The 27,135-nt window shown below is 42.4% G+C and overlaps 1 protein-coding gene and 1 pseudogene across 2 annotated transcripts in view; both read left to right on the top strand.

Annotated features, from left to right (window-relative positions):
* Positions 1–8,795, top strand: part of PCYT1B (phosphate cytidylyltransferase 1B, choline) — a 92,751-nt gene extending 83,956 nt beyond the window's left edge. For both annotated transcript variants that reach the window (XM_054581168.1, XM_054581167.1), the window contains exon 8: positions 8,453–8,795. In XM_054581168.1, coding sequence (XP_054437143.1) covers positions 8,453–8,665 — 213 coding nt within the window. In that variant the 3' untranslated portion in view covers positions 8,666–8,795. The remainder of the gene's footprint in view (positions 1–8,452) is intronic.
* A 12,916-nt stretch (positions 8,796–21,711) lies between these two features.
* On the top strand, positions 21,712–24,405 carry LOC129076868 (chromobox protein homolog 1-like; annotated as a pseudogene).
* Positions 24,406–27,135: the final 2,730 nt, after the last annotated feature.

Genomic DNA, 27,135 nt, shown 5'->3' with positions numbered 1-27,135 from the left:
GGCCTCACAATGACGGGTGTTTTCAGTACCCACTTTTCATATAACCACTCAAGGGTGTCTCTTAGCCCAGCCCAGTATGTGGCCTCCACTTTGGGTATCAATCAGCCTGGGTGACTTCAAGTTCATATCACTTCCTTATTTAGTTCCTGCTTTACCTCTCAATATGCTACCCAGTAGTACCCAAAGCGAGCTCTGGCCTCTCTTTCGATTTCTTGTTCAGAGATTGAAGCCGTATGGTAATCATTGAATGTTATTACTGCAGAAGTTGGTTCCGTAGCTCATCCCAGGCTCCCAGTTGGAGATGATGCAAAGCTTGGGGGTAAGGGTGAACTGGGTCAGTGGCATTGTGGAACTTGTGTTGTAAGACAAAACTAACGGGTTCTTAGATCATCCAGGGGAGGAGGATGCAAAAAAAAAAAAATGTAGCTGCCTTGGTCACCTTTTGTTGTAATTCTCATCTCTCGTTGGTTGGAAGAGAGAAGAGGTAGGGTTTTCCCTGCATCTGTGCCCATTGTGCCCTAATTGCCATTTTACACGGCATGTATGCATTGGCACAAGAGTCTTTAGGGATTTAAGGCCACGATCTGCACCTTAAAACTGAGAGAGAAAATCTTGAGGTTTCTTGTGTAAATTCTACAGAAAATTCTGCGTGAAAACTATGAGAAGGGAAAAGAAAATTCTGGAAACCACCTTGTACTCCATTGGTATTTTCTTTTGTGCACGCACTTCCAGAGTAAATAACCAGTATTGTCAGCAGAATTAATGAGGGTTCTATGAAAGAACTACTTCTACAGGTAACTTTACTTTTCAAACAAAAAAATTATTCCATTTGATTTCCCTGATTTTAAGTAGCCTAGATTTCCTATTATGACATGAGAAGTCTCTAACAAAATCCACTTTGGTTTAATTATTTTATTGATGGGTTGTCACTCCTGCCTCTCTGCTCATTTGAGCTGGTTCATTATAGGATTATCTAAAAGTAAAACACTCAATTAGTAATAGAAAAAGAACAATGTTTGAGAAGTTTGAAGAGATGCTTTGCTCAAAGCCTAGCGTCCTATAACTGATTGTAGAGGGTGGATATTGTAGGACAACCAGCTCCTATTGGCTGAGTCTGCGAGGGGCTGCTTGAACCCTTGTTGACTTCTGAGAAAAGATGGCAAGAATGGAGGAGCCATGGGCTGGATTCCTTTTCATTTTTCCTGGGCATGTTAAAATGTTCACTTGGGTCAGTTTAATGCATAGGATGTTATTAAGGCCCTTGCGTGTGCACAGTACTAGGGAGAACATGAAGATAAAGTGCAGATCCTGTTGTCTGGTATCCCATGATCTCTGTAACATAAAGCCTGAAGTTTCCCATTAATCCAGTGTGTAATTGAATAGTTCACATTTTTCACAACTAATTTTCAGGCTCTGAAGAAACCAGGTAGTGGGGTATTTTTTTTTTAATGAAACCATGGAGGTATTAATTTGCTTATAGGTATTCAGAAGTGTGTCTTCGCTGAAAAGCTCTGCTGTTGTAACTCAAGGGGGTGGGTGTTTTCTCCTTGTGCAGTGAGCAAAGGCAGGGAAGGAATATAATTTCATAGAAACTTTACATAGACCCTAGTCATTTCAGGCTCCCAGTGAAGGTGAAATAGTAGCTGGAATTGTTCTAGGGGGATCTGGTGACAGTGAGCCAAGGTGATTTTTCAGAAATGAAATCCAGCTTTGAGACTGGAGGTTTTTCTCCTTAAAACTTGCTATTAGTGTCAAAACTGTTATTAGCATTAATTTACCATATCAGCCAGACTTAGACATTACTTTTTTCTGTTGACATTAAAAGTACAGGAATAGTTACAAGGATGTTAAACGCCAAGATAAGTAATTTGCTTTTCATGAATATGCTATTATTATAATAATTCTTTATTTGTGGATTTGGGACTGGAACTCATTTCTTAAAATAGAGGATCTGCATTATCTGAAAATAACAGTACTCGTACAAGTAACCCAAACTTGAAAAGGCAGAAAATAGAAGGATTTAAGGTACAAAATTTGGTACAACAGGATTGGTAGGAGGCATTAGTACGTAGCCTGTAGTGGGTATTCCATAAATGTTTCTGGATTGAATGAATGGATGAATGGATGTGTGATAAAGACCTATTCATAGAGCCTCCCAACATCTGCAAAGGATATGGTGAGGCCCCAGTCTTCCATCAATCTATATTGATCCGTATATAGAGCAATATATACAAATAGATATGGCGCTGGATACAAAGCTTGGTCCAACTTGGGGTTTGGCAGATCAAATTTAGCAGGCAGACTTGGGCTTGGCCCTCAACAATGTTTTAAAATTTCTTTTAGGGAGGGCGCGAACTCTCCAGCTGCGGTGTCCAAGGCACCTCCGTGCTGCCTCCTCTAACCTGACTCACACATTCATGCTGCCCCCCTGTCCTTAGGGAATATTTGTGTTTGTTCTCATGCAATCTATATCTCCTCTAGTACTAGTTGGGTTTGTTTTTTTTGTTTGTTTGTTTTTGGTGGGGTTTTGGGGGGTATTTTTATAATAGCCATCTCTCTGGTACTGCTCATTTTAAAGAATGTTTTCATTTTGAGAAAATAAATATAAAATTCAGTCTGTGGATTTGAATTAGGTTTCCCACGTGAGCCTTTTTGACAGTGGTTTAAAAATTTTGTCTTCCAGTGAATGCACAAGTAAGACATGAATAAACATGGGAAGCTTCTTATTATGAAAGTAGCTAATTACAGAGAGTTGGTCATGAGAAGGGGCTCATTTCCTGGCTGGGGAGCCGTGGGGAAGTTCCTTTGCATCTCAGCCACCTGCTAGGGTTATTGGGAGGATGAAACTGTTTTATACTTAAAGCCCTTTAAAGTGCCTGGCAGGCATGTGTCAGGCGCTGTGAGTGTTATTTGTTTATTGAGTTGGCCACAACTGAAACTCTCTGCTTGAGTTCCATTGTTTCCCAGAGGTCCAAACCAGATGTAACTAGGATATTTTTCAGTTCTTTTTTGGCAGATATGGTGGAATGTATCTGAAATACTGAAAGCTTTAAAGACATTTGTCATGCCACTTACTGCCTCAGTAGATGTTAAGAACTTAAAAGGAAAATTTTTGTAGGAGGGGAAAAATACTTTAATATGGACAGGACTCTAAATGGGACTATTTTCTTGGGAGAAAACTTTATAAATGAAAACCTCTTAATACAGTAAAAGTCTGAATTTCAGTACCTCTTCTCTTTGAAAATGCCATGCCAGGGTCTTCATTATTTGCTATATTTTAAAGTGCTTTTCTTCCCAGGAAGCTCATTACAAACTGTCTCCTGACCTGATTCAATTCAGCTTCTTTGTAGGAGAACTGTCCTTCCCAATGCACCAGTAACAGATCAGAGAATTTGCAAATCGAGACCCAGACTTATTGTGCATGGATATCGTGTTTTTAAAGTGCGACACCATTGTTTATCATTAAAGATTCAAATGATTTCATCCCCTTAGGCAGCATGTTCTCAGTTATGAGCTTGAGTCAAATATAGTAGATGAGTTGTAGATTCCTTAGAAAGTGGGCTTCTAATGGAAATGCTGACAATCCATTAACAGCAGGAGGGCTAATGGGTGCTACTAAAATTATACTTAAAGATTACAGCTATAAAAATACATATTTTAAAGTGTGTGCCAGAAGTTCAAGGATTTTTTTTTTTATGTTGCTGTTAATAATAAGCTACCCTATCCTTTTGGCACTTGATTTTGTGTCATAAATGGGTTTCATTATAGCATTTTTTTTTTTGTTTGATCCTGACAGGAGTTAGGTTTTTTGGCAGAGTTATCGATACCTTTAACAGAAAGTGAATAATCGGTGTACTTGTAGAATTGTAGAATTTTAAATCTGGAATTTTAGCGATCAGCAAGTCATCACTATTATATCTGCTAGAGGAGACTTGAGATTCTAAAGAGTAATAGGCTAGAGCTTATAAAGGGAAAAGGAGCGCTGGGGGGATTGATGGCCTTACTATTGTCTCACTTATGTCACTATAGCAATGCCCTTCGGCCTAATCTTAGCCCAGTCTTCTCTCATCCTCCCTATCATGATTGCTTTTTTATGATGATAAAAGTAATGTGTATTCATTACAGAACTATTAGAAAATAGAGAATAAAAAAAGAGACTAAAAGCCACCTGCAGGCTCAGCACCCCAGAGTTGTCACTGTTAATATTTTGAGGGTATTACCTTAATCTTTTTCCCATCTACAGGTACAGTGTAGGGCAAAAGTACGTTTACAGTATTGAGTACATGAAGTACAGTTTATTCTTGAGTTATTAATTATTGTAGTATTTTTAAATCAGAAAGCCTGGTCATAACACTTCAATGAACAAGTGTAAACCTATTTTTGCCCCACCCCTGTATATATTACCTTTACAAAATTGAGATTGTGCAGAACATGTTGTTCTAAAATCATTTTTACTGCTTCATAATAGTTCATGAACATTTTCTCACATTATTAAATATTCTTTAAGGACTTGATTTTCATCAGCTGCTTAGTATAGCCTCCCAGTCATGCAAGATTTCTCTTGCCCGTTTAGAGAGTTTCCGTTTTGTGTGTTATGACCCTGCACTGAATATCCACGTACAGGATCAATAGTTACTTCCATCTCTGATTATCTCCGCAGGAAAAAAGTTTTTGCACCTATATCCAAATTACCCCTCAGAAAAACACTATTTTACCCTTGCACTAGCAGGAACATGAGGGTGGTCTTTTCCCTGAACTCTCACCAACACTGGCCATTGCAAATTTTTAAAAATCTTGGGAGAGTGACATCAACAAGATGGCGGCATAGGTCATTATTGACATTGCTCCCCCTCACAAGGAGAACTAGCAACTATTCATGGATAAGGCACCCCTGGGAGAATCCTAAAACAATGGGTGAGGCTGAAGCAGCCCCTGCATCACCGAGCCCAAGGCTGGCCATTTTGGAAAGGTTATAGGAGCAGCCCCCAACCCCCAGGACATAGCAGCAGGCCAAGAGGTCTCCCCTGCGCCTATCGTTCCTTCAGTGGGAAAAGAGAGCCCGGGGCAGACATCCAGCTCCCCCATCGTTGTAGGTCACTTTCTGGGAGCCCTGACTCCAGTCTCGCCCCTCAGGGGAACCTGCAGAAATCTTGACCTGAAAATCTGCTGGTTTGGACTAATGCTGCGGGCAGAAATTCGGTCCGCTGAGATCAGAGCACTGATTGTGTCAAGCCCCTTTCTGTCACAGTCCTTAAGATCTCCAAAGATAAAAATGAAATGGAAAAAATTTTAAATTACAACCCTGAATCCTCCCCTCCATCTCCCTCGATGCCCTTCCCCTAAAAAACCAACCAAAAGAAGGGAGCATAAAACTGACTGGTAATGGTAAATACAAAGTCAAATTTAGATTCTGTAATGTGGTAATGGCAATGCATAATTCGCTGACGACTCTAATTTAAATGCTAGAAAACAAGTGTAGTAAAAATAACCAGAACTACAATAATCTGTTATTATTTATACAGTAAAAGCATATGTTAACTGTAACATCAATAACCTGAAATGTGAGGGGGAGGAGAAGTGGAAGCATAAAGTTCAGGAATTTAATTGAAGTTATCAGTTTAAAATAGGGTGTTATAATGTTCAGCTATTCTATGTAAGCCTCGTGGTGCCCACAAGGGAAAAACCTGTAGTAATTACACAAAAGAACATCAAAACACAGAACTGTACACCTTACACTTATAAAGCACCATATGTCAAGTATATCTGGAAAAAAAAATTTTTAAGTTGGGAAGATTAAAATGTCTTTAACGATCTGATATATAAAAAGTCTTGCTTCGGTCATTTTGCATTTGTTTGTTTACTAATGATGCCAAACAATTTTTATGGTTCATTTTTAAGTCTTGTGAATCACCTGTATGTGACATATGCTCCTTTTTCTATGAAGTCTTTTTACCTTCTTTTCTTTATTTTTAAGCTTTGTTTATATACTAAGATCCACAATTTGTAGTTAAATGTTCCAAAATTTTTCCATGTTTTTCTTTTTCTTTTTACCTATTTCATGGTGGCTTTTTTCAGGTTCAGAAACTTTTATTTTTTTTATATTATTTTTTATCTTTACCCAAGGACATGATGCTTATTGATTTTAGAGAGGGGAACGGAGGGGGAGAGAGAAGGAAAGAAGCATCGATGTGAGAGAGAAACATGGATCTGTTGCCTCCTGTACATGCCCAGACTGAGACTGAAGCCACAACCTTTCAGTTTATGGGACGATGCTCCAACCAACTGAGTCACGCTGGCCAGGGCAATGTTCAGAAATTTTTATACAGGCAAACAATTTTTTTTCCTGTATGGTTTCTTTCCTTGTTTTTATGCTCACACTCAAAGCCATTTCTAACACACCAATCTGATCATACCCCTCCGTTGACTAAAATCTTCCAGGGACTTCTGGGGGAAAAAAAAATCCAACCTCCTTCTGAGGGTCTAGTCCCAGGCTACTGCCACCCAACAGGGACTACACTCAGTATTCTCCACTTGGCTCCCTCCACCAGCACATGGCTCCCTCTCCACCTAACGGCCTCTTCCCACGCATGGCAGAAGCCCCAGCTCAGACACGGCCACCTCCTGTACAGGACGTGCCCCTAAGAGGGTTTGTTTAGTAGTGGTTTGTAAAATGAACTCAAACAATAAGCAAAAACCAAAAGAACTAATAGGAAAATTGGTTCTGGACATCAGTTTAGGATCAAAAGATTGGACGGAGCTGCTGGGAGCTGAGTCTTGGTGAGGAGCACAGGGGAGAAATGAGGGAAGAGAGTGTGGGCAGGGTGCTCAGAAGCGGATGGCACAGAGCTGGGGGTGAGGCATGCCACAGGCAAAGAGCAGAAGGTTACATTTGCTGGCAGCTCTGGGAGGCCCGACACGCAGGGGCTTGGGGCCAGGACTGGGATCCCCAGAAGGGCAGTGTCAGGGAAGGTCTGGGTCCCCAAAGCACCAGGCGACAGTCATCTGAGGTCCCAGACTGGAAAGTCCATTTTACCACCCAATCCTCCTGCACCAACCCCTACAGTTCCCACCCCCTCCCACCCCACCCCCACCACCCCACCAGCAAATGGCGTCGCAGGCTTCCAGTTTCACAGGCTTGGAACTGGAATCACTTGATTCCTCTTCCTCCCACACCCCACATCCCATCTGTCAGTGAGTCCTGTTGGTTCTGCCCTCAACATGTAGCCAGACCACATTACTGCATGATTCCATTTAGATATTTCAAAACTGTAGGACAGAAACCAGATCTGTTGCCAGAGGCTGAGGGAGGGGGTGACTAGAAACAGTCCTGAGGGAATTGGGCACTGATGGAACATTCCTGTAATTTCTTTGTAGTGGTAATCACACAACTGCCGGCATTTATTGAAACTCACAGAACTGTATGCTAAAAAGTTTGACTTTAAGTAAATGAGAGCTTAACAAATCTATGGCAAAAGAACGTACTGGACTTCCAGTGCTTTCCAGCATCCTCATGGCCATCACCCTGGTGCAAGGTGCCACCACAGCCTTGGGTTCCTATGACCAAGGGCTCCCAGGTGCTGTCCGTGCCCTGCCTTTGCTCCGCTGTAGTCTGCTCCTGGCACAAGAGCTGGACTGGTCCTTCAAACCAAAAGTCAGCTTGTTACTCTTGCTCAGAACCCCAGAGGTTTCTCTTCTCCTCAGAGGAAACACCAAAATTCTTGCATGGCCACCAAGACCCTACATGACACAGTTCTCCATGACTTTTTTTGTGACCTGCCTCTAACACCGTCTCCCCGTGCCCCTCCTCACCAGATGGCTCCACTTGAGCCCATATAGCCTCCTTGTTCATCCTTGCACATGAACTGTATGCTCCTTCCTTGGGCGTATCTTTCTGGAATGAGCTTCCTCCTAATTGCCCTTAATGTGGTCGCCTCCCTCATCTCTTTTGGGTCTTTGCTCAAATAGCATCTTCTCAGTGTGGCCTCCCTCTGACCCCATTTACAGTCACAGCCCATGTGCCCCTAGGCTCACATCCCTCTCTTATTGTTTTCTTTGCTACCCTGTGTCATTTTGTTTTTCTCACAGACTATAGTTCCATGTGACATATACCATATTTTGTGGATTTGGTTTGTGAGATTCCTCCTTATATCCTTCTGGTACCTAGGACATGGCTATTTGCCCAGCAAATACTACACACTTGCTTAGGTTTTGTAGACGGAGGAGGCAGCATGAAGGAGAACATGGCGGGCACCAGCAGTGATGGACCCTGATGGGTTAGCAGCTCCCTGGGCCTCAATTTCACGCAGAGAGTCTTGGCCCACATGGGTGGTAGTACAAGTCTGCGTGGGAGCGCAGGCCTTGGGGTGGTGACTCCCCTTCCCACCATTCCTTTGTTTTGCTGCCATCTCAGATAACTTGACTAACAGACGCCTTCTCTCCAATTTCTCTCCAGAAGCAGATGTTCCAGGAGAGGAGTAGCCGGATGCTACAGGCCCTGTCCCCGAAGCAGAGCCCTGTGAGCAGCCCCACCAGGAGCCGGTCCCCTTCCCGCTCCCCGTCGCCCACCTTTTCATGGCTCCCAATCAAAAGCTCACCCCCCTCCTCACCCAAAGCTGCCTCAGCCTCCATCAGCAGCCTGAGTGAGGGGGATGAGGATGAGAAGTAAAGGCTGCGGGCAGACCATAAGAGCCACACCACGCAGGCTAGGGAGGAGGGCAGGGACACTGGGGATGCCTGGGTGGTGTTTGAAGGGTCATAGTTACAGGAGCTGCAGCTCAGCAGAGAGACCCTGAGCTCCGCTAAGGGAAGGCCTTGGGACCAACTCTCCCTCATTCTCCGCTCAGCCCAACACCTGGGCTCTGCAGAGAGGTTTCCAGGCAGAAAACCTATACAAGCCTTCTTAGCATCATTTAGAATCACTCTACTTTAACTAGGGAAACACGCAGAGCGCCCCGGGGAGGCTTGCACTGAGTGGGGTGCCTTCTGCTTTGGTCCTTACACCTACCCCCACCACGTGTGCCACCTGTGGAAGCGGCTGTTCCCTCAACCCGCTACTTCTGGCTCCTAAGGGCCCTGCACGTTGCCTCCTGCCACCCAAGCTCTGCCAGAATAAACCTGTCCCCAGTAGAAACAGTTGAGTCAAAGGCAAACGCCAACCTACTCAGCTTAGCCACTGAGACCTGACATTGCAATGTATCACTTCTTTCCAGCTTCAGAAATGTGGCGCATAGATGAAGCCTTGCTTTAGGCCAGATATATAAAAGGTCATCTACTGTGGCCTTTAATTTCTTCTTCAAAGGACAGTTTTTGTCAATGAGAGCACCGTGTAAGACCTAATGTGCTCCTGGTTGTCCCTTTTCATTGTTTTGACTTGTTTTCCCAAATGACCTTAATGTGTGGGAAACGCAACAAAGAAAAACATCCTATATAAGAAAGGAAGGAGGAGCTGCTTTGCTTTGGCTCCATGTTCAGCAGATGGTAAATATCTCCTGAAGCTTCTCCTTAAAGGATGCTATTACGGAATGGCTTTCCCCATTTCTGACCAGTTAACAGTTTCATAGACCTCAAGTAACAGTTTGATGCACCAAACTACGTAGTATACCAATAGGGGGCTACTACCTGCACGTATCTGTTCTATTACATGCCATCCAGGGTGCAGACCATATGCAACCTGAAAATATAGTTGGTGGCATTTTACAATATACTCCTTTCCTGCTTTCCCTCAAATAACCCTGCTGAAATCCTTGGTCTTAAGGACTATCTGGTTCCCTTGTGACTTCGGCACTTTTTTCCAAAAGCTCATCCTGGATTCCTGTAGAACCGTATTGGACCAACCAGGAAATGAGTTAGGTTGTTCTCATGGCCTCCCGTCATATTTTTGAGTGAAGGGGGGCTCTGAAGAGTTTCAGAGAGCACCATGGGAGCCTTGCTTCTGAGCTCAGCATCTGAATGGACTAGGGAGGACTGTAGTCATCCTTGGCCCTAGGTTTGCCAAACGGGATGCAGACCCTAAGCATTCCTGCTGAGCTTTTTGAAGTCGCCATCCCCTCATCACAGGAAGGAAGTGAGCAGGTAGACTCAGGTGTAGGCCCACACTCTTGAGTAGAAGAGGCACCACCTGGCTGTCGCAGTAAAGCCAGAGATAGAGGCCTGAACCAACAACTTGTAGGCAGAGCCCAGCATCTCTTGTGATAGACATACCCTTTTTCAGAGGCCTTGGGAACCAGCCTTCTAGGTGACAAGCAGGGCAAGCAGTGAAGGAAGGTGGCATGTCTTTCCCCGTTGTGTTGGGGTTGAACTACCTCCTTGCCCGCCTGGAGATGAGTGGTGTTTACTGGGAAGTGAAACCATGAGGCTAAGATGGCTCGGAACACCCTTGTTCCTGGCACTTCCTCCAAAACTCTGTCAAGCACTCATGTGGGACAGAAAACTGGCAGGAACATGGCATGTGAGAAAGTTTTTTTTTTTGTTTTTTTTTTGTTTGTTTTTTGTTTTTGCAGTCAAGGCCTAGAGCATTGCTGTGCGGACAAAGCAAGGCTTGTTTGGTGCCCTTTCTCTTTGATCACGCACTCAAGGGAAAGGGGGCACACATGCCTGCCACTTCGGTTGGGTGAGCCTTATAGCAGTGAGAGGGTGAGGAGGCCAGCTGGGCGAAGCAAGGTGGTGAGAACAGGGAAGAGAAAAAAGGTGCCTGGATAGAGGCCCAGGGCAGACAGATCCACTTTTACCTGAATCCTGCTCTGGAGCAAATAGTGTGGGGTTGATGTATCAGGATGATTTTAAATTTGCAGGCCTTATATCCAGTACTGACTGGAGCCACTTGTGTGACTCAGATTCAGTGCCATCACAGCTGCCAATTATCGGAAATGGCCAATGCCTGGGATAGTCCAGAGATGGGCCAAAACAACCCATGAGTGGGTTCTAAATCTTACCTTATGCCCCCCTCCTGACCTCTAACAATACCTCCTAAGGCTACAAGACTACTGAGAAGGAATGGAGGGGTTCTGCCACCAACATTTGATGCCTCTTGGCCATCAATTTCCCTCAGCCACCCCCCCTTCCTAGGAGGGGGTGGGGTGGCTTCATTTGGGCCGGCCAGTCAACAGTAATGGCCCAGACTGAATGAAGGCTGCAGTGAGAGACGTGCAAAGTATGATGCAGGCTTGGGGAGGTCAGCAGGAATGACAAAAAAGCAGGGAAGGATTCTTTTGCTTCAGGAAGGGAGGGAAGCTTCAGACTGAGGACGAGAGCACAGCATTTAGGGTTCCAGAAGGGGGCAGGTTAAATGATGATGAGCAACAACAGGGCTGAAAGGCGGTGAGGGTGGGAGAGTAGTTACTCTCTACTCACTTTCAAGTGTCACATACGCCCTACCAGTTGGTGAAGGCAGGCTTCCTTTCACGGACACCCAAAGTCAGTGGGTACCTATGCGGGATGTGGGTCCCCTGCTCCCTGGCTTCCCGATGTCAGCGCTTCTCCATTAGTTGCCACACCCTCCTCCTGGGAACCCTGAAATCCTATGTTCACCCTTCCACCAGCTGAGAACACGGGGGACTTGTAATGTCATGGTCACATTGAATGGCCCATTTGTGGGAAGCCAGCTCCCATGTGCCAGGACCTTACAAAGGGAAAGGGAACCAACCTCAAGAAGAGTGACCCGTGACTGAAGTCTACCTTCTGACCTGCTCTGAGGGGAAGAGACGGAGCTCCGGGATTGCAATCTTGCTCGATGCCTTAGGTGGTAGTTACTGTGAGCCCATCCTTGGTGGGAGGGACAGGAAGAGCGCACATTTGTTTTTTCTCCACCTTCAGGCCTCATTTGAGCACCCAGCTGCACTCCAGGGCAGGATGCAAGATGGCGGCACAGACTCAGCCGAGTCCGATGAGCCCAAACGCAGCAGAGCCGTTCCTGTGCCTCAGGCACCCGTTCGGCACCAGTCTTGGCCATCATATTTTTTAAAAAGAAACTTAAGCTCATAATGCATTTGCAACTTCTCCTCTCTAGACTTTAGATTTTTGTTGTGTCACAGCAATGTGTTCCAAGACAAAGCCATAAGAAGAGCATACATACTGTACATATGAGACAAGATGACGATGACTCACCTAAGTTAAAGTGTGACCTTAAGCCCAAGCATTTGCTCTGGTGCTGAATATAATGCAAACTACTGGAATCAGCCCTCAATCCCATCCCAACCCAACCCTTCTGCTCCAAATTCACCCTTGCTCCCAAACGGAACACAGCATTTCCAACTGTTTGTAAATAAAGAGATGCAGAATTGCACTTTTGCTTGTTGTGTTTCTCAGAAGTGTGTGAAAACACAGGTATAGCAACTGTCCTGGCTCTGACCAGCTGTGTCCCCAACACTTAAGGATGAGACTCCGCACTATGCAGCATGAGGCAGTCTTGGAGTTGTGAAAGAGCTGACCTCTGACTTAAAAGCTAGCTAGGAACAGACCTGCCCGGAGGGAAGGCCATCTGGAAAGTCCAGTCAAGGCACTGGCTTGCAGGGGCCCCTGCTGACTTGCTTTGTGACCTTGGCCAAACCATTTCTCTGACTTCAGTGTAAGGGATTGGAGGGGATGATTTCTGAGGCCTCCTTTGCCTGGAAAGGTCTTTTAAATGTATGAGGCAGCCTACATCGTCCCTAAGCGTCTCCAGCTATGATGCTGTCGCTGAGTGACCATGAGAAAGTACTTACCTCTCACTAAGAGGGAAGCTGGAGAGGTCACCTTCCAGGCCCCTGGAGCCTTGGCTACTGTAAACTCAGTGGCTGGTTTCATTCCTCAGACGCTAGGGACTACACAGAATCTCAGGCTCCACCCACCTTTCTTATACCTGACAGAATGCTTTTCACCTGTACGGAAAGGCAGGCCAGTGGCCATTCTGACCTCTTTTCCATCTTTGGAGAAAAGCTCTGATCAGCTGGAAGCCGATAGATGGGGGTGGAGGTGCTCAATCAGGACCCCAAATGTCAGCAATTAAGGCAGACCCTCCCCTCCCCACACACAAACACACATCCTGCTCATGTTCTGACAACTGCACTCATGCCCTCCACTAGCCAAACTTAGGAGCTTCTATTAACTCCATCTGGTGATGTGTTAGCTCTTTGAAATAACAACAGTTCTAATGTTAGCCCAGACTCTAGAAGAAATAAAACCAGGCCTATAGTCAGCAAAGGAATTAATTTAAAAACAGAACACCTGTTATTCATAGGCCATACAACTTGGCTTTGCCACACAGATCAAAAACATTCTTGACAGGCTGTATTTAGAGTAATAGTTACAGATTTAATCTTGATTTCCATACCTCAGAAATGTTTTCAAGGGCAAAACAATCTGTTGTAAGGCATAACAAAACTCATGTTTAAGAACTCTGGCATTTGCCCCAAAGAAAAATAGCCTTTGTTAATAAATACAACACCAAGATAAAAAGGTACACTATCAAAAATGTTTACACACATACACAGAGTCCTCTTGTATTGCAGTTCTCATTGGCTATTGAATTTGAATGTTTAAGCCAATTCTCTATGTATTCAATGGGAGGCATTAGATTAAAAAAAAAGATTCTCTCAGAGATGCTTTTCAAACAAAATGTGACAGTTCATAAGCACCAAAAGTATATCCCACAATCAAATTCTTTAAGAAACCACCAAGTAGAAACCAAAAAAATAACCAGTAAAATTTGAAAATATCATTAAAGGCATAAATATCTGTAGGTGCTAATTGATCTTTATTTTAGGCCCTCCTGAACTGCCTTAATTTATATTCTAGAGAACCCACTGTATTAGCTGAATCTCAGCTGCAGTTGACCAAATGTGAGAAATGTGAGGAAAAATGTTCAGAGTAGGGTTGCCTTGTATTGTCTCCTATAAGCAATTTTTATTCTCCTTACCTTCATTATCTTTCTTGGAGGGGGGAGGGATTCATTTGCATGGTTATTGTACTCTATTAATAAAAGCAGAGTTTAGACATTACTAAAATATTTGATATATAACCTTCCATTCTCAAAGAATTAATGAATCCATACCTGAAAGAATTGGGATGCTTTACTGTTTCCACAGGGGCTTTTTAAACTTAGGAACTTGTCACTCTAAAATTTCTAAGTTCAAAGAAAACCTGTCATTTTATGCCGTGCACGTGGCAGCAGCTGACTCATTACATAGCTGGAGGGGATAACCAGTGTTTCTCACCTGGAATCATATTTCCACTGGACAAGTGTTGACAAGATACTTATTTAATAGCTTGACCACAAATCATTATTAACACAACTGAGTCATTGATTGTTTTTCTACTTGCTTCTGTATTAAGTACCCAGGGATTAAGGATAGAGGAAAGAAGCTGAACAGGTGTGTATTAGTTTCCTATTCCTGTAACAAATTAGTGCCTTAAAGCAACACATATTTGTTATTTTACAGTTCTAGAAGTCAGAAGTCTAAAATGGATCTTACTGGACTAAAATTAAGGTGTAGACAGAGCTGAAATCCTATCTGGAGGCTCTAGGGGAGATTCCGTTGTCTTGCACTTTCCAGCTCCTAGAAGCCACTTGCATTCCTTGGCTCATGGCCCTTCCATTTTCAGAGCCAGCAATGGCCAGTCCAGTGGTTCTCACATCACATTACTCTGACACTTCTGCCCCCCTCCTCTACGTATGAGGACCCTTACAATCACATTGGGCCCATCTAGATAATTCAGGAAACTATCTCTATTTTAAATTCATCAGCAACATCCATTCCTTCTTGGAATACAACATATTCCCAGATTCAGAGGATTAGGATGTGGACACCTTGGGGAATGGTACCTTACTCTGTGTACCATGAGATGACTGAAGACGGTGGTCAGAAGCCCTGAGTCTTCTTCCAGGTCCTGACATAGTGAGGAACAGTGACCTTTACTGTTCAACAATCATCTTTAATATCAAAAATAATGACACTAATATTAAGTGGTTACTAAGGAACTGTGGAAAGCTTCTGCACCCATTCCTGTTGTTGAAATCATTAACATGTTTATGTTGTTTGAGGACTGATAAATTCTGTTTGGACAGGAATGCCAGTGAACAATACAAGTAGCATGAGCTTAGCTTAGAGTTTCCTGCACAGAAGGAAACAGTAAGGCTGCTTAGTTGCCCTAAATCCAAATCGACAAGGCCGTTTCTCTCTTTTAAGTATTTTCCAATTATCTGTTAAACAGAACAGCCATAAAATGGCAAGGATCCTAAGCCTGCTCTGTGCCAGGAAGACAGTATTTGCTGCTGCCAGCATTTTGGCCATTCTCAAAGGCTGCTCTGTAGTTTGGACTTTATCGGTGGTTGTCAACCCTATCACACATTAGAAGCTCCTAGGGAATTTTTTTTAAATGCTTCCCAGAGCCCTGGCTGGTGTGGCTCAGTGGATTGAGTGCCAGCCTGCAAACCAAAGGGCCACTGGTTTGATTCCCAGTCAGGACACATGCCTGGGTGGTGGGCCACGTCCCCAACTGGAGGCACATGAGAGGCAACCATCCATTGATGTTTCTCACCCTCTCTTCCTTCCTCCTTTCCCCTCTCTCTAAAAATAAATAAATAAAAATAAATGCTTCCCAGAGACAGTCTGATGGAATGAGTCTGAAATGGAGCCCAGGACTCAGAGATTCCAACATGGCCACATTGAGACCCTCTGGGCTATAGTTAATATTTCAACTCATAGAACAAAGTGAGCATCCGAGAGAACTGGCTTCAAAGAGGTTGACAATCAGTACCTTTTATAACAAAGGTAAGAATTGATCTGCCATGCAGCTATGATAGGAAAATGTCTAAATATAATTTCATTATTTTCTTATCCCAAGAGAGAGTATTAGGTTGATGAAAGTGTCATCAATAGGCAGAGGACAAAAGATTCACTTAAGACCAACATCTAGAAATGATAAAGGTGCTGTTAAGCAGCCAGCCCAGTGACAGGTAAAAATGGAGGCTCAATGTTAATTTAAAAAGCTTCAACAGAATGTAGTGGCTGTGTAGAGTCATGCTGTCCAATATGGCACCCATGAGCCACAAATGGCTATTTATCAATAAATTTTAATTAACACATTAAATAAAAAATCAGTTCTTCAGTTGAACTAGCCACATTTTAAATATTCTAGTGGCTAGTGGCGACCATATTATTCAGCACAGAGAACATTGTCATTATCACAGAATTCTAGTGGTGGATGATGGTCTACAGAAACCGCTCCTGCATGATGCCTTATGACTTACTCTTGTGATCAGCTATGTGTGATTATGAGGTGACCAGCCGACAATATCAGCAGAGAATCATTTGTAAACATGCATTGTTAAATCATTGGAAAGAATTTGAAATGAAGGACACGGAAGAAAAAATGTACTAAAGCAGCTTCATGAAACTGCAGACTCCTGAGTTGGTGAGGGTCTCTTTATGAGACTAAACTGTGCTTACTTTCTGTATTTCCAATCAGGGTAGGGGTGGCTGCTATGAGAATGCTATTCCCCAGTTGTAAATGCTGTGTTAGCATAGCACTGACTTTCGGTAAAAGACAGATGGATAATTTAAAAATTCTAACTAAAACCACTGTCACTTTCAAGAGTCATTGGTTTTGTATTCTTTGGGCAAAATATATCACAACATGAAAGCAATTTATTAGTAATTACTTTCCATTTTAGGTTTTGTTTTTTAAATTTTTAAAATATTTTTTCTAATTATAAGTGAAAGTTTATTTAGAAAGTCACAGAGGTACAAAAGATGAGCCAGCTGGGCTGTGTGGGCTCAGGAAATAAGGTACAGCGTCAAAAGAAGGGCCCTTAGAGCTCAGGAGAGAGAAAGGCCAAGGTAATGTGCCTGGGGGGAAAAGGACGGGGTAGGGAAAGACACAGGCTTGCTGCAGAAAGAGCATGCCTAAAGAGTGCTATAAAACATCAGACCTGGAAGGAACCTCAGAGCTATGTAGTCAACTCCCTCATTTTATTTTTATTTTTTATTTTTTATCCTCACCTGAGAACACGTTTTCATTGCTTTTAGAGACAGAGGAAGGGAGAAACATTGATGCAAAAGAGAAGTTCGATTGGTTGCCTCTCGTACACACCTGAACTGGCGATCATACGTGCCCAGACTAGGGACAGAATCCACAACCTAGATGTGTGCCCTGACTAGGAATCGAACCCACAACCTTTCAGTTATGAGAACAACACTCCAACCAGCTGAGCCACTCTGGCCAGGGCTCAACTCCCTCATTTTATTGATGAGGAAACTAAGGCACAGTTAACAGCTAGCTGGAGCTAGAGCCAAGGCAAAGGTGCTGCTTTCCTGATATTAATACCCCCCAAGAATCATATAAATCCAACTTTCTTGCCTCAAAAAAATTTTTTCTAGTGATAAACACACAAGACAGTAGTTATGTGTGTCTCAAATTTTAAAGACACCCATTCACCACTGAAGGTTTAGTAAAAGAATAACAATAAGGCATTGGAAGGCAACATGAAGACCACATTTCATACTCAGAAAGCACGTAGCTGTGGCCAAGTGTCTTTGGAGGCACTAGGTTCTGGGGTTGGTGTGTGATCAGTTCCTCAGGAGAGACCACAGAACCAATAGCCCTTTCATTGAAAATTTCACATTGTTTTATCTTCTGCCTATTCCATACAGCAGCAGTTTGCAACTTACACTTTCTAAAGTATGCCACCCAGGCATTTGTTACGATACCAATTCCTAGGCCTCCACCCAGAGAATCAGAATCAGCAGAGCTGAGGCAGAGCCCAGGAGTGTGGGTGTAACCGGCATTTCAGGTAATTCTGGTCTATGTGGTCAGTGGCCAGTCAAAGCCAATTTGCCCAGAACTGTCTGGTTTACATCTGCTTACATCATCAAGTGCCCTTTCTCACTGCCAAAGGTGTCCTGGCTTGGACAATATATTATATGGCCCCTTTTCCCTGATCCATGGACCATATCTTGAAAAACACCACTGTAATAGTTTACCATTAAGCAGCTCCTTTATTTTGCCAATAGGACGTTCCCCAAAAAGGTCAGCTCAAATATTTCTTGCTACAGAGAGTCCAAATAACCTTATTTTTCCTTTGACTAATCATGAGAATTTCAATATCTTTTGTCCATTCCCAGCAACTTGCAAAGGTGCTTGTTCACATATCAAATTTCCGAAACCGAGTGAGTAGAAGGGGAAGCTTGCAGGAGAGAGGGGTGGACTACTGACCAGAGCTCAGGAAAGGACCACACTGAAGCACAATGAATCACAACTGCCATTTTATTGTTCGATAATTGTGATACAGAATTGTCCACGTGCTCCAGGACTAGTTTGGCTTTGACATACACCATGGATGGCTCCGCAACTTATGGAGAACATTATCTGAGCCACACACTTCTCTGGTCATGTTATTCCAACAATCACAGTAACAAAACACTTTTCTCCACAGAACGTGAAGTGACAGATTAGCTCACCAAAGTCATCCTTCACTCGTGACAGTGTGGACCAGCCAGGCCACAAAACAGCACACAGCACGGGGGGTGGCCAGGCTTCACTCTATGAACCACAAGGCAGCTTGTGAGCACTGGACACGTGTGTACATTCATCACTGTAACTAAGCTGACAGGTGCACAAAGCGAACCAGGTCAGAGTTGGACTTATGGGTACAAACATGGCAAAGAACTTGTATTTCATACATGAGTTAATACTCTTCTCTTGTCAAATCTGTTCTCGTTCCCAGTTTAGACTCTGCTTTTGAGTTAAGGAGTTATGATGAAAAATTGGCCAAGCAAGTAACTTTACACTTAAACACAGGGTTAGATATGTTCACAATGGTGTATTTTACTCCACGTTGATTTTCTTATTTGGTTCAAGCGTTTCTCAAGTATTCACAACTTGTATTCTGAATCTGGGGAATATTTAAGTTCCCAGCACTCATGTTCTTTTGTGGAAATGTGAACTGAGAACAACAGATGGTGTGATGTGTATATAAACCTGAAGCAGCAATCACCACCTCAAGTGACTCTAAGACTAAGAACTCTGCAGAGATTAGGGTTAGCCAGAATGCTACAGTGGTATGTTCCATTCTTCTGAAACCTGTGTTGTGTCACGCAGAATGGACTCAAACATAGTTCTGGGTTTTAATCAGAGTGTAGCCTTCAGTTCTGGTGGGGTGCAGCATGAGAAGAGAGCGTGCTAATTCTAACAATGAATGTAACAGAAACAAATGCGGACACAATATAACTTGACTCCTCCAACACAGAATCAAGTCCACTTAAATTTTTAAAATACTGAATACTTGACATTTTCTAGGAAAACCTTGCCTTGGCTGCCTACTGAGTCAAAATACACTTAGTTTGGTCTAGTCTGAAAGAGAATGTTATGTATATGCACAATTGATCGGGCAAATTCACGTGTCAGCTCTGAGAAGGACCTATGAATGTGAGAAGGGAGAAACTAAAGGATTTTATGGGATGCTTCTCCCAGGAGGAGTTGCCCAGGCAGGGAGAGAAAAAAGGAGCACACAGAGGATCTCAGCGAGTCCTTTCTATTGTACCTTTTACGCTGCTTACGAGAGCCAGGCAAAATCTGCCTCCTGCCTGCGCCTGGCAAGCAAGGCCTTGAAGCCTGAGGTTCAGCCTGGTCCTTCTTCATTGGCAGGTGGTCTCCAGTGGTTTCAGATCCACTGTAATTATTCTAAAACATTTGTCATAATTAAACATGTGGAATAGTAACCTCAGCAGTTTTTTTAGATAAAGGCATAAACCAGTTCTTAATGTAAATATAGTGCCTTTTAAAACACAGATTGAGGTTTCCCATTGATTATAAATGTTCAAATGACAAAATGAAAATGAAATTTATAAGAAAGGGATGCTGTGATATATTATAAACAATATAGCAATTTATATTCATCCTACCTGTTCTCGCAAACGCCTCTACACTACATTTAGTGTGGACAGCTAGATGGCCAATGCTTTTTGACTTCCAACCAGACTGAACTTTTCTAATAGCCTTTTTGATGCCCAGCATATACAAAGAGCCAATAGAGTTACAACTGAATGTTTAGCCTTTTTAATTTCTCTCAGAAAGAATCTCAAGGTAAGAATGTTTTAAAACGTGAAGTAGTGGTTCTTAATATGCATTCCATTCTAAGGTGGCCATTTGCAGCCAGTTTGGAAGGCACAGATGAACTGAGGAGCTGTAAAAGCAGCCACAAGCGCCACAGTGAGACATTCCTTTACTTTGCTAATATAGCACTTAGAGCATATATGATCTTTGACATGTGTGCTGTCATAGCCCATTTGCAAAAGTCATGTACAGAACTCAAATTAGCGGGCCACTTTTTGGTTGGCAAAAGTTAGAATTATTTAATAGAAATGTTTTTTTCAAGTGACGTGTTATTCTCCCGAAAGAATTCAATTCCAATGGAAAACAGAATCTTCACTGAAAAGCCAAGAAGCAAAATTACCAAAGGAAATCAAATTGAAGGATTTTTCTGTCTATGAAAATCTCAGACAGATGTGAGAAAGAGATCTTTCATATCTACTAAACAAAGAATATTTTGGTGTCATTGATCATGAAAAGAGCCTACAGCCCACACGATTCAAGTGGTGATAAAGGCAAGGCTCAAATTTCTTGGGTAATCTTGTGTTCCTGAGATGACAATACCTTTGAAACTCTATTTCTAGAAATGTAGACAAATCTGAACACATCATGATAGAGTTTCAGAAACTTCTATGGGGATTCTTATCAAAGGTTATTCCCTGAGACATGGAAGGGTAGTGAAATGTGATTCTTTGAGTACAAAAAAATATAACATATAAAACCAATTTGATCTCTTTACCTCTCCGTTTAAAGAAATTGTTAAAAATAAAAAGGTTTATGATTATAGTCTAAACTCTTATGTTTTACCTTTCTTTAAAAATTTCATTTCATTATTGAAAGGCTGGGCATGGAGGGATGCTCTGTCTTTTATATACATTCTCTCTCCTAATACTTCTCTTACAACACCGCTTCTTTAAAGATACAGAAATAAAAATATAGTCCTTACAATTGAAACAAACTTAGTGGAATCCTAAAATGATTATTAGTAATGTAAAGAATACAACTGTAATTCTTCACTTTCAGAATGTATAACATGAAAAAATTAAGCAACTTGATGAAATCCTAAAATGATTAGAACTTTTAAAGACTACAATTGCAATTTTGTACTTTTGGAAAATACAATGTGAAAAAAAAATCCCAAATACCTCTCTATGTAAATTAAAGCTGAAGCCATGGTATTCAAAATGTAAATGATTTACATAATCTACTATACTTTGTGTTTTTTTGTAATTAACCTTCCTGAGGCTGATTTTGTTCTCCTTAATGTTTGCTTAACTAAAGTGCTTAATAAAATTTCTACAGAATATATTAGCCTCTCCAAAGATGAATATTATTCCAAACTACAATCTGACAAAAATCTAACTACATTTAATTATGCTTGATTAATCCAAATGTCACTGAGAGATTTATAGAACAGAGAAATATTTTTCAGGTTAAGTTCATACTCTTTTCACTGTAAGCTTCCTGGATCCAGTATTACCACAAATCTACTACTCAGATCTCTAACATTTAAAAAATTCCTACCAAAAAAAATATTCCCAACAGTTCCAACTGGATGGACCACAGGACTCCAGACACCAAGCTCTGATGCTTATCAATTTCAAGATATATGCAGGCTCCACCCAGGACTGAAGTCACCACCTCACCATGGGGAGTGTGCTGCCCCTGCGGAGTCACCAGTGAGGGAGGACACAGGAGGCACAGTTGGGAAGTCAAATCTGTTAGGGACTTTTTTTAAAATACATTTTTAAAGATTTTATTTATTTTTAGAGATAAGGGAAGGCAGGGAGAAAGAGAGGGAGAGAAACATCCATGTGTGGTTGTCTCTCACATGCCCCCTACTGGGGACCTGGCCCACAACCCAGGCATGTACCCCGACTGGGAATTGAACCTGTGACTCTTTGGTTCACAAGCCGACACTCAATCCACTGAGCCACACCAGTCAGGGCTGTTAGGGACTTACTCATATTGCTACTATATTAATTCCAGAAAGGGGTGGGCTTTCTTTTAATGCAGGCACTAAACTGTATCAGACATTTGTTTAGAGTCTTTCAGTAGGGATGCCCTAAGGTCCTTTTATATATGCAAAGAAAATTTAAAGGTAACAAATTGGCCCTACCTAAGGGAACAACACTTAAAGGCACCCTGGCAGTCTATCTTTCTCAGTCACTGAGCTCTGCCCTCTGCAGGCGAACAGAGGTGCAGGTGTTAGAGAACTGGGAGTGTCCACCATGGCTTTGCCTTTCTCTCCCAGGGAGCAGGACCACCACAGAGAGCCATCTGTGTCACAACACAAGTAGCAGCCCATGTCCCTATCGCTGGGATCATGGGCAATTCAAGTCCCTGTTTTAGAGACAAAAAGGTCGAAACAGAGGTTTCTCAAGGATTCTATGACCATAATATTGTTATTTTATTTCCTGCATTTTTGGGGGTGAACACAGCTAACACCAACCTGGGGACTTCAGAGGGAAGCCTTCCGGGTAAATCCTTCCCTCCACCTCTCACACCATAGTGGAAGCATTAAAGAGAGTCTCCTCCTGCCAACCATCTATTTTACCTGCAGCAGCAGTATCCAGATGCTGTATGTATGAAGCCTGTATTTAAATAGTGATTTCTGAAGTCCTAGAAAGACATATGTATAACCTGCTGTAACTGCACTTCTGTTATGAGGGAACAGCAGCCCGCACCATTTAATGACATTTGATTGTAAAAGCTGACTCCTCTCGTGTCATCACGGTTCTCCGTTGGCCAGAGAGACAATGAAATGCAATAGTGGTGCCTGCAATATGCTACTTCAGTGAGGGGCTCAGCTTCAGCCATCCGGTTTACTGCTTTTCTGGGTGCCACTCCTCGGGCCCACCCAACGCCTCATGCCACAAGCACAGCACTGATTCCTCTCAGGCTCTTGGGCTCTGCTCTGAGCATTGTCATCCTTTATATGAGAAAGCTTCAGGCACTACAGTGGGGACGGGAGGGGGGACAAGAAAGTGGAAGAGGTGCTAGAAGAGGAAGAGGAATATGTGGTGGGAAAAGTTCTCTACCGTGGAGCGGTAAAGCAGAAGGGATTCTCAGGTGAGGACAACACATGGGAGCAAGACAAGAACCTGGATCAGCCCGACCTCACTGCTGAGTTTCTACAGTCACAGAAAACAGCACATGGGACCAGATAAATCAGAGGAAGGCCAGTGCAAAGCTGACTCTGATTCTGAAGATAACAGGGAGGAGAGCAAACCCAAGAAGAAGAGAAGAGTCAGAAAACCCAAGGGGCTTTGCCCGGGTTTGGAGCTCCAAGAGGATTATTAGAGCTGCAGACTCCAGGGGAGAACTCATGTTCCTGAAAAAATGGAAAACTCTGATGAGGCTGATCTGAGCCCAGCCAAGGAAGCCAACGTCAAGTGCCCACAGGTTATCATATCTTTCTGTGAGGAAGGGCTGACATGACATTCCTCCCCCTGGGAGGGTGATGACAAAAAAAGATGACAAGAATTAACTCTCCTGAGTACCAGCCCCTGCCACATCTGACTGTGGATTTCAAGTGGGGAGAGGAAGGAGTTCCACTTGTCTTGGTACCATGGAGATGGCTTGAGAAGATGTCCAAGCTCATTTTATGAGGCCAGCATTACTCTGATTCCAAAACCAGAAAAAGGCACTACAAAGAAAGAAAATTACAGGCCAATATCCCTGATGAACATAGATGCTAAAATCCTCAACAAAATATTAGCAAACCAAATCCAGCAAAGCATTAAAGAGATCATCCACCATGACCAAGTGGGATTTATGCCTGGGATGCAAGGGTGGTACAATCTCCACAAGTCAATAAACATGATATACACCACATAAACAAAATGAAGGATAAAAATCAAACAATCATATCAATATATGCAGAGAAAGCATTTGGTCAAATCTAGCACCCATTTATGATACAAAGTCTCAGCAAAGGGAGAATAGAGGGAACATACTTCAATGTAATAAAGGCCATATATGACAAACCCACTGCCAACATCATAGTCAGTGGGCAAAAACTACAAGCACTTCCCTCAAGATTGGGAACAAAACAGGGATGCTGGCGTTCATCACTCTTATTCGACATAGTACTGGAAGCTCTATCCACAGCAATCAGACAATAAAAAGAAATAGAAGGCATTCAAATTGGAAAGAAAGAAGTAAAACTGTTATTATTTGTAGATGACATATACTGTATATAGTGAATCCTAAACACTCTACCAAAAGACTACTAGAACTGATAAATGAATTCACTAAAGTAGCAGGATACAAAACTGATATTCAGAAATTGATTGTATTTTTATACACCAATAATGAAATATCCAAAAGAGAAACTAAAAAAACAATCCCATTTACAACTGCACCAAAAAATAAAATAAAATACCTTGGAATAAATTTAACCAAAGAGGTAAAAGATCTATACTTGAAAAATTATAAGACACTGAAGAAATAAATTGAGGAAGATGCAAATAAATGGAAGCATATACTCTGTTCATGGATAGAAAGAATTAACATTATTAAAATGTCCATACTAAACAAAGCAATGTAGAGTCAACACAATCCCTATCAAAATACCAATGGCATATTTCATAGAACTGGAATAACCCAAAAATGTATATGGAACCACAAAAAAAACCCAGAATAGTCTCAGCTACCCTGAGAAAGAAGAACAAAGTTGGACATATCATGCTACCTCATGTCAAACTGTGCCACAAGGCAACAGTCACCAACACAGCACGGTACTGGCATAAAAACAGACACATAGATCAATGGAACAGAAAGGGGAGGCCAGAAATAAGCCCACACCTATATATTCGACTACTGTTTGACAAAGGAGGCAAGAACATATGACAGAATAAAGACAGTCTACTCAATAAATGGTTTTGGGAAAATTGGTCAGATATACGCAAAAAAAAAAACTAGACCACCTCCTTGTACTATATACAAGAATAAACTCAAAATAGATTATAAGACTTAATTGTCAGACTCAAACCGTAAATACCCTAGAAGAAAACATAGGCAGTAAAATCTTGGACATTTCTCATAGCAATATTTTTTCTGCTATATCTCCTTAGACAAGGGAAACAAAAGAAAAAAATAAACAAATGGGACTACATCACTGCGACTTTAGCGGGAGGCACTGCCTAGAGTGGAGTTTGATTAGTTCCCAACTAAAGGGAGCCAGGCGGTCGCTTACGCTCCTTGGTCATTCTGCTAGGCCCTGGGGGTGAGAAAAGTGTGCCTAGTAGAATATGCTGGTCACCGAGGAAGGGAGGTGCCACAAACAGGCCAAATAAAACCCCACCCCGTGACCCACCTGTCCTTTCGAAACATGGCCATCTGTATTTGTACAGTAGGCCCCGGACCTACAAACCATCGATGTGCACGTGCACGAATAACAGAAATAATGCTGATGAGGACTTGAACTTTTCTATTTCTTTTTTTTAAATTGTTGTTCTTAATGAACCAAATTATAAGATGGGTTGATTGAAGAGAGGCATCCCCCCCTCAAAAAAAACCCCCAAACCCCTGTATCACAGTAAAGCTCTCATAAGAGCAACTGCACTCAGTGGGGTAGCTTGACTAGTGAACTGTTAATTAAAAAAATAGTATATACTTCTCTTGATAACTCTGATTATGTGCTAGTTTGAAATATTCTATTATATTTAATTAGCTCAGAAATAATTTTCATTGGCTGATAACATCTTACATTCATTAAAATGTCAGATGCTCCTTACTTTCCAACCAGAAGGTACTGATATCTCTAATTGATGGAACAGGAACCTGAGTTAAGAGTTATCTTTTCACTATGAACAATAAACAAAAATCCTGTATTGATCAAGTCATTAATGGTTTTTTTCCTGCAAGCAATATTGAGTCCTTCTGCTTACTAACATAGATTGTGATTATGAAGTACATTATCTTCAAAGTTAATATTTAAGTATCTGGGCCACTGGGAGAGATGGCAGAATAAATGCATGCTTATCTTGCTCCTGCCCTTCAATATACACAGCCAAAAACTGAAGAAGCTGTCTGTAATGAAACGAATAAAAGCTACCACCACATACCGAAGACTCCAGAGGAGTGTCTGACAGACACAATGAAGTTGGGAACTCATCAGAGGAAGATTCTGGAATTTGCCAAGTAAGCCACAGTTGCTGGGCTGTTCGTGAGAGTGTTCCAAAGGACTCTACCAGTCACTGCTTCTTAACTTGTAGCAACCGGGAGGGTGGCAGTCCAGAGAAGCAGAGTGCCATGCTACATGGGCCCATTTCCAGAAGCAAACCTGAGGGGAGGTTGATATCTCAGGTACACCATTTGTGTGCAGCAGACAGAAACAGTAACGCAGGAGCCAATCACATGCATGCTGACTACAGTAAGTCCTCACTCAACGCTGTGGATAGGGTCTTTGACTTTAAGTGAAATGATGTATAACGAAACCAGTTTTTACCATAGGCTAACTGACATAGACAAGAGTTAAATTCCTATGGCATCTCATCAGCGTTATAACAAAATGTTATTCAAGGACCTGCTGTACAGACAATCCAGCAGAGCTAAGTATGAACTCACCGCACTTCTGCTAGCCTGACATCTAGTGGAAATGGGATAAGTCCAGGGGAATCCCTCTCCCCCAATGGGATCTGGCCACCCGGGGCAGAGGATCCCACACTGTCCATGGAAGGCATTCACAGACAACATGGCCCAAGGAAACTTTGCTTCATTCCCTATTTCCCCATATCTAGAGGGCAGACTGAAAAACAAAACAGCCTCACCATTACGACCCATCAAGATCTAGCCTTACAGTTCATGTGTTAAGGTGATCATTCAAACACTTCTCACTTGAGAAAGGAGTCAAGAAGGCTTTGTCCATCCTCTTCTTAGGCAGATAGAACTGGTTCCATGCAAAGGCAAATAATAAGCAGAAAAACCTATCATGATACTTGTGCAATGATAACAGAGCAAAATGATGCAGAAGGAAAGGAATGAAAGAAACAAAAGACAGATAAACACACACTCTGGAAACAGAATGATTTCAGAAACCACAAAAATGTAGAGCACACAGTTTAG

Source organism: Pteronotus mesoamericanus, unplaced genomic scaffold, assembly GCF_021234165.1.
Source record: "Pteronotus mesoamericanus isolate MK-2021 breed Mesoamerican mustached bat unplaced genomic scaffold, CSHL_Meso_final contig_65, whole genome shotgun sequence".
NCBI classification, from domain to species: Eukaryota; Metazoa; Chordata; class Mammalia; order Chiroptera; family Mormoopidae; genus Pteronotus; species Pteronotus mesoamericanus.
This window is presented reverse-complemented; position numbering and strand designations above follow the sequence as displayed.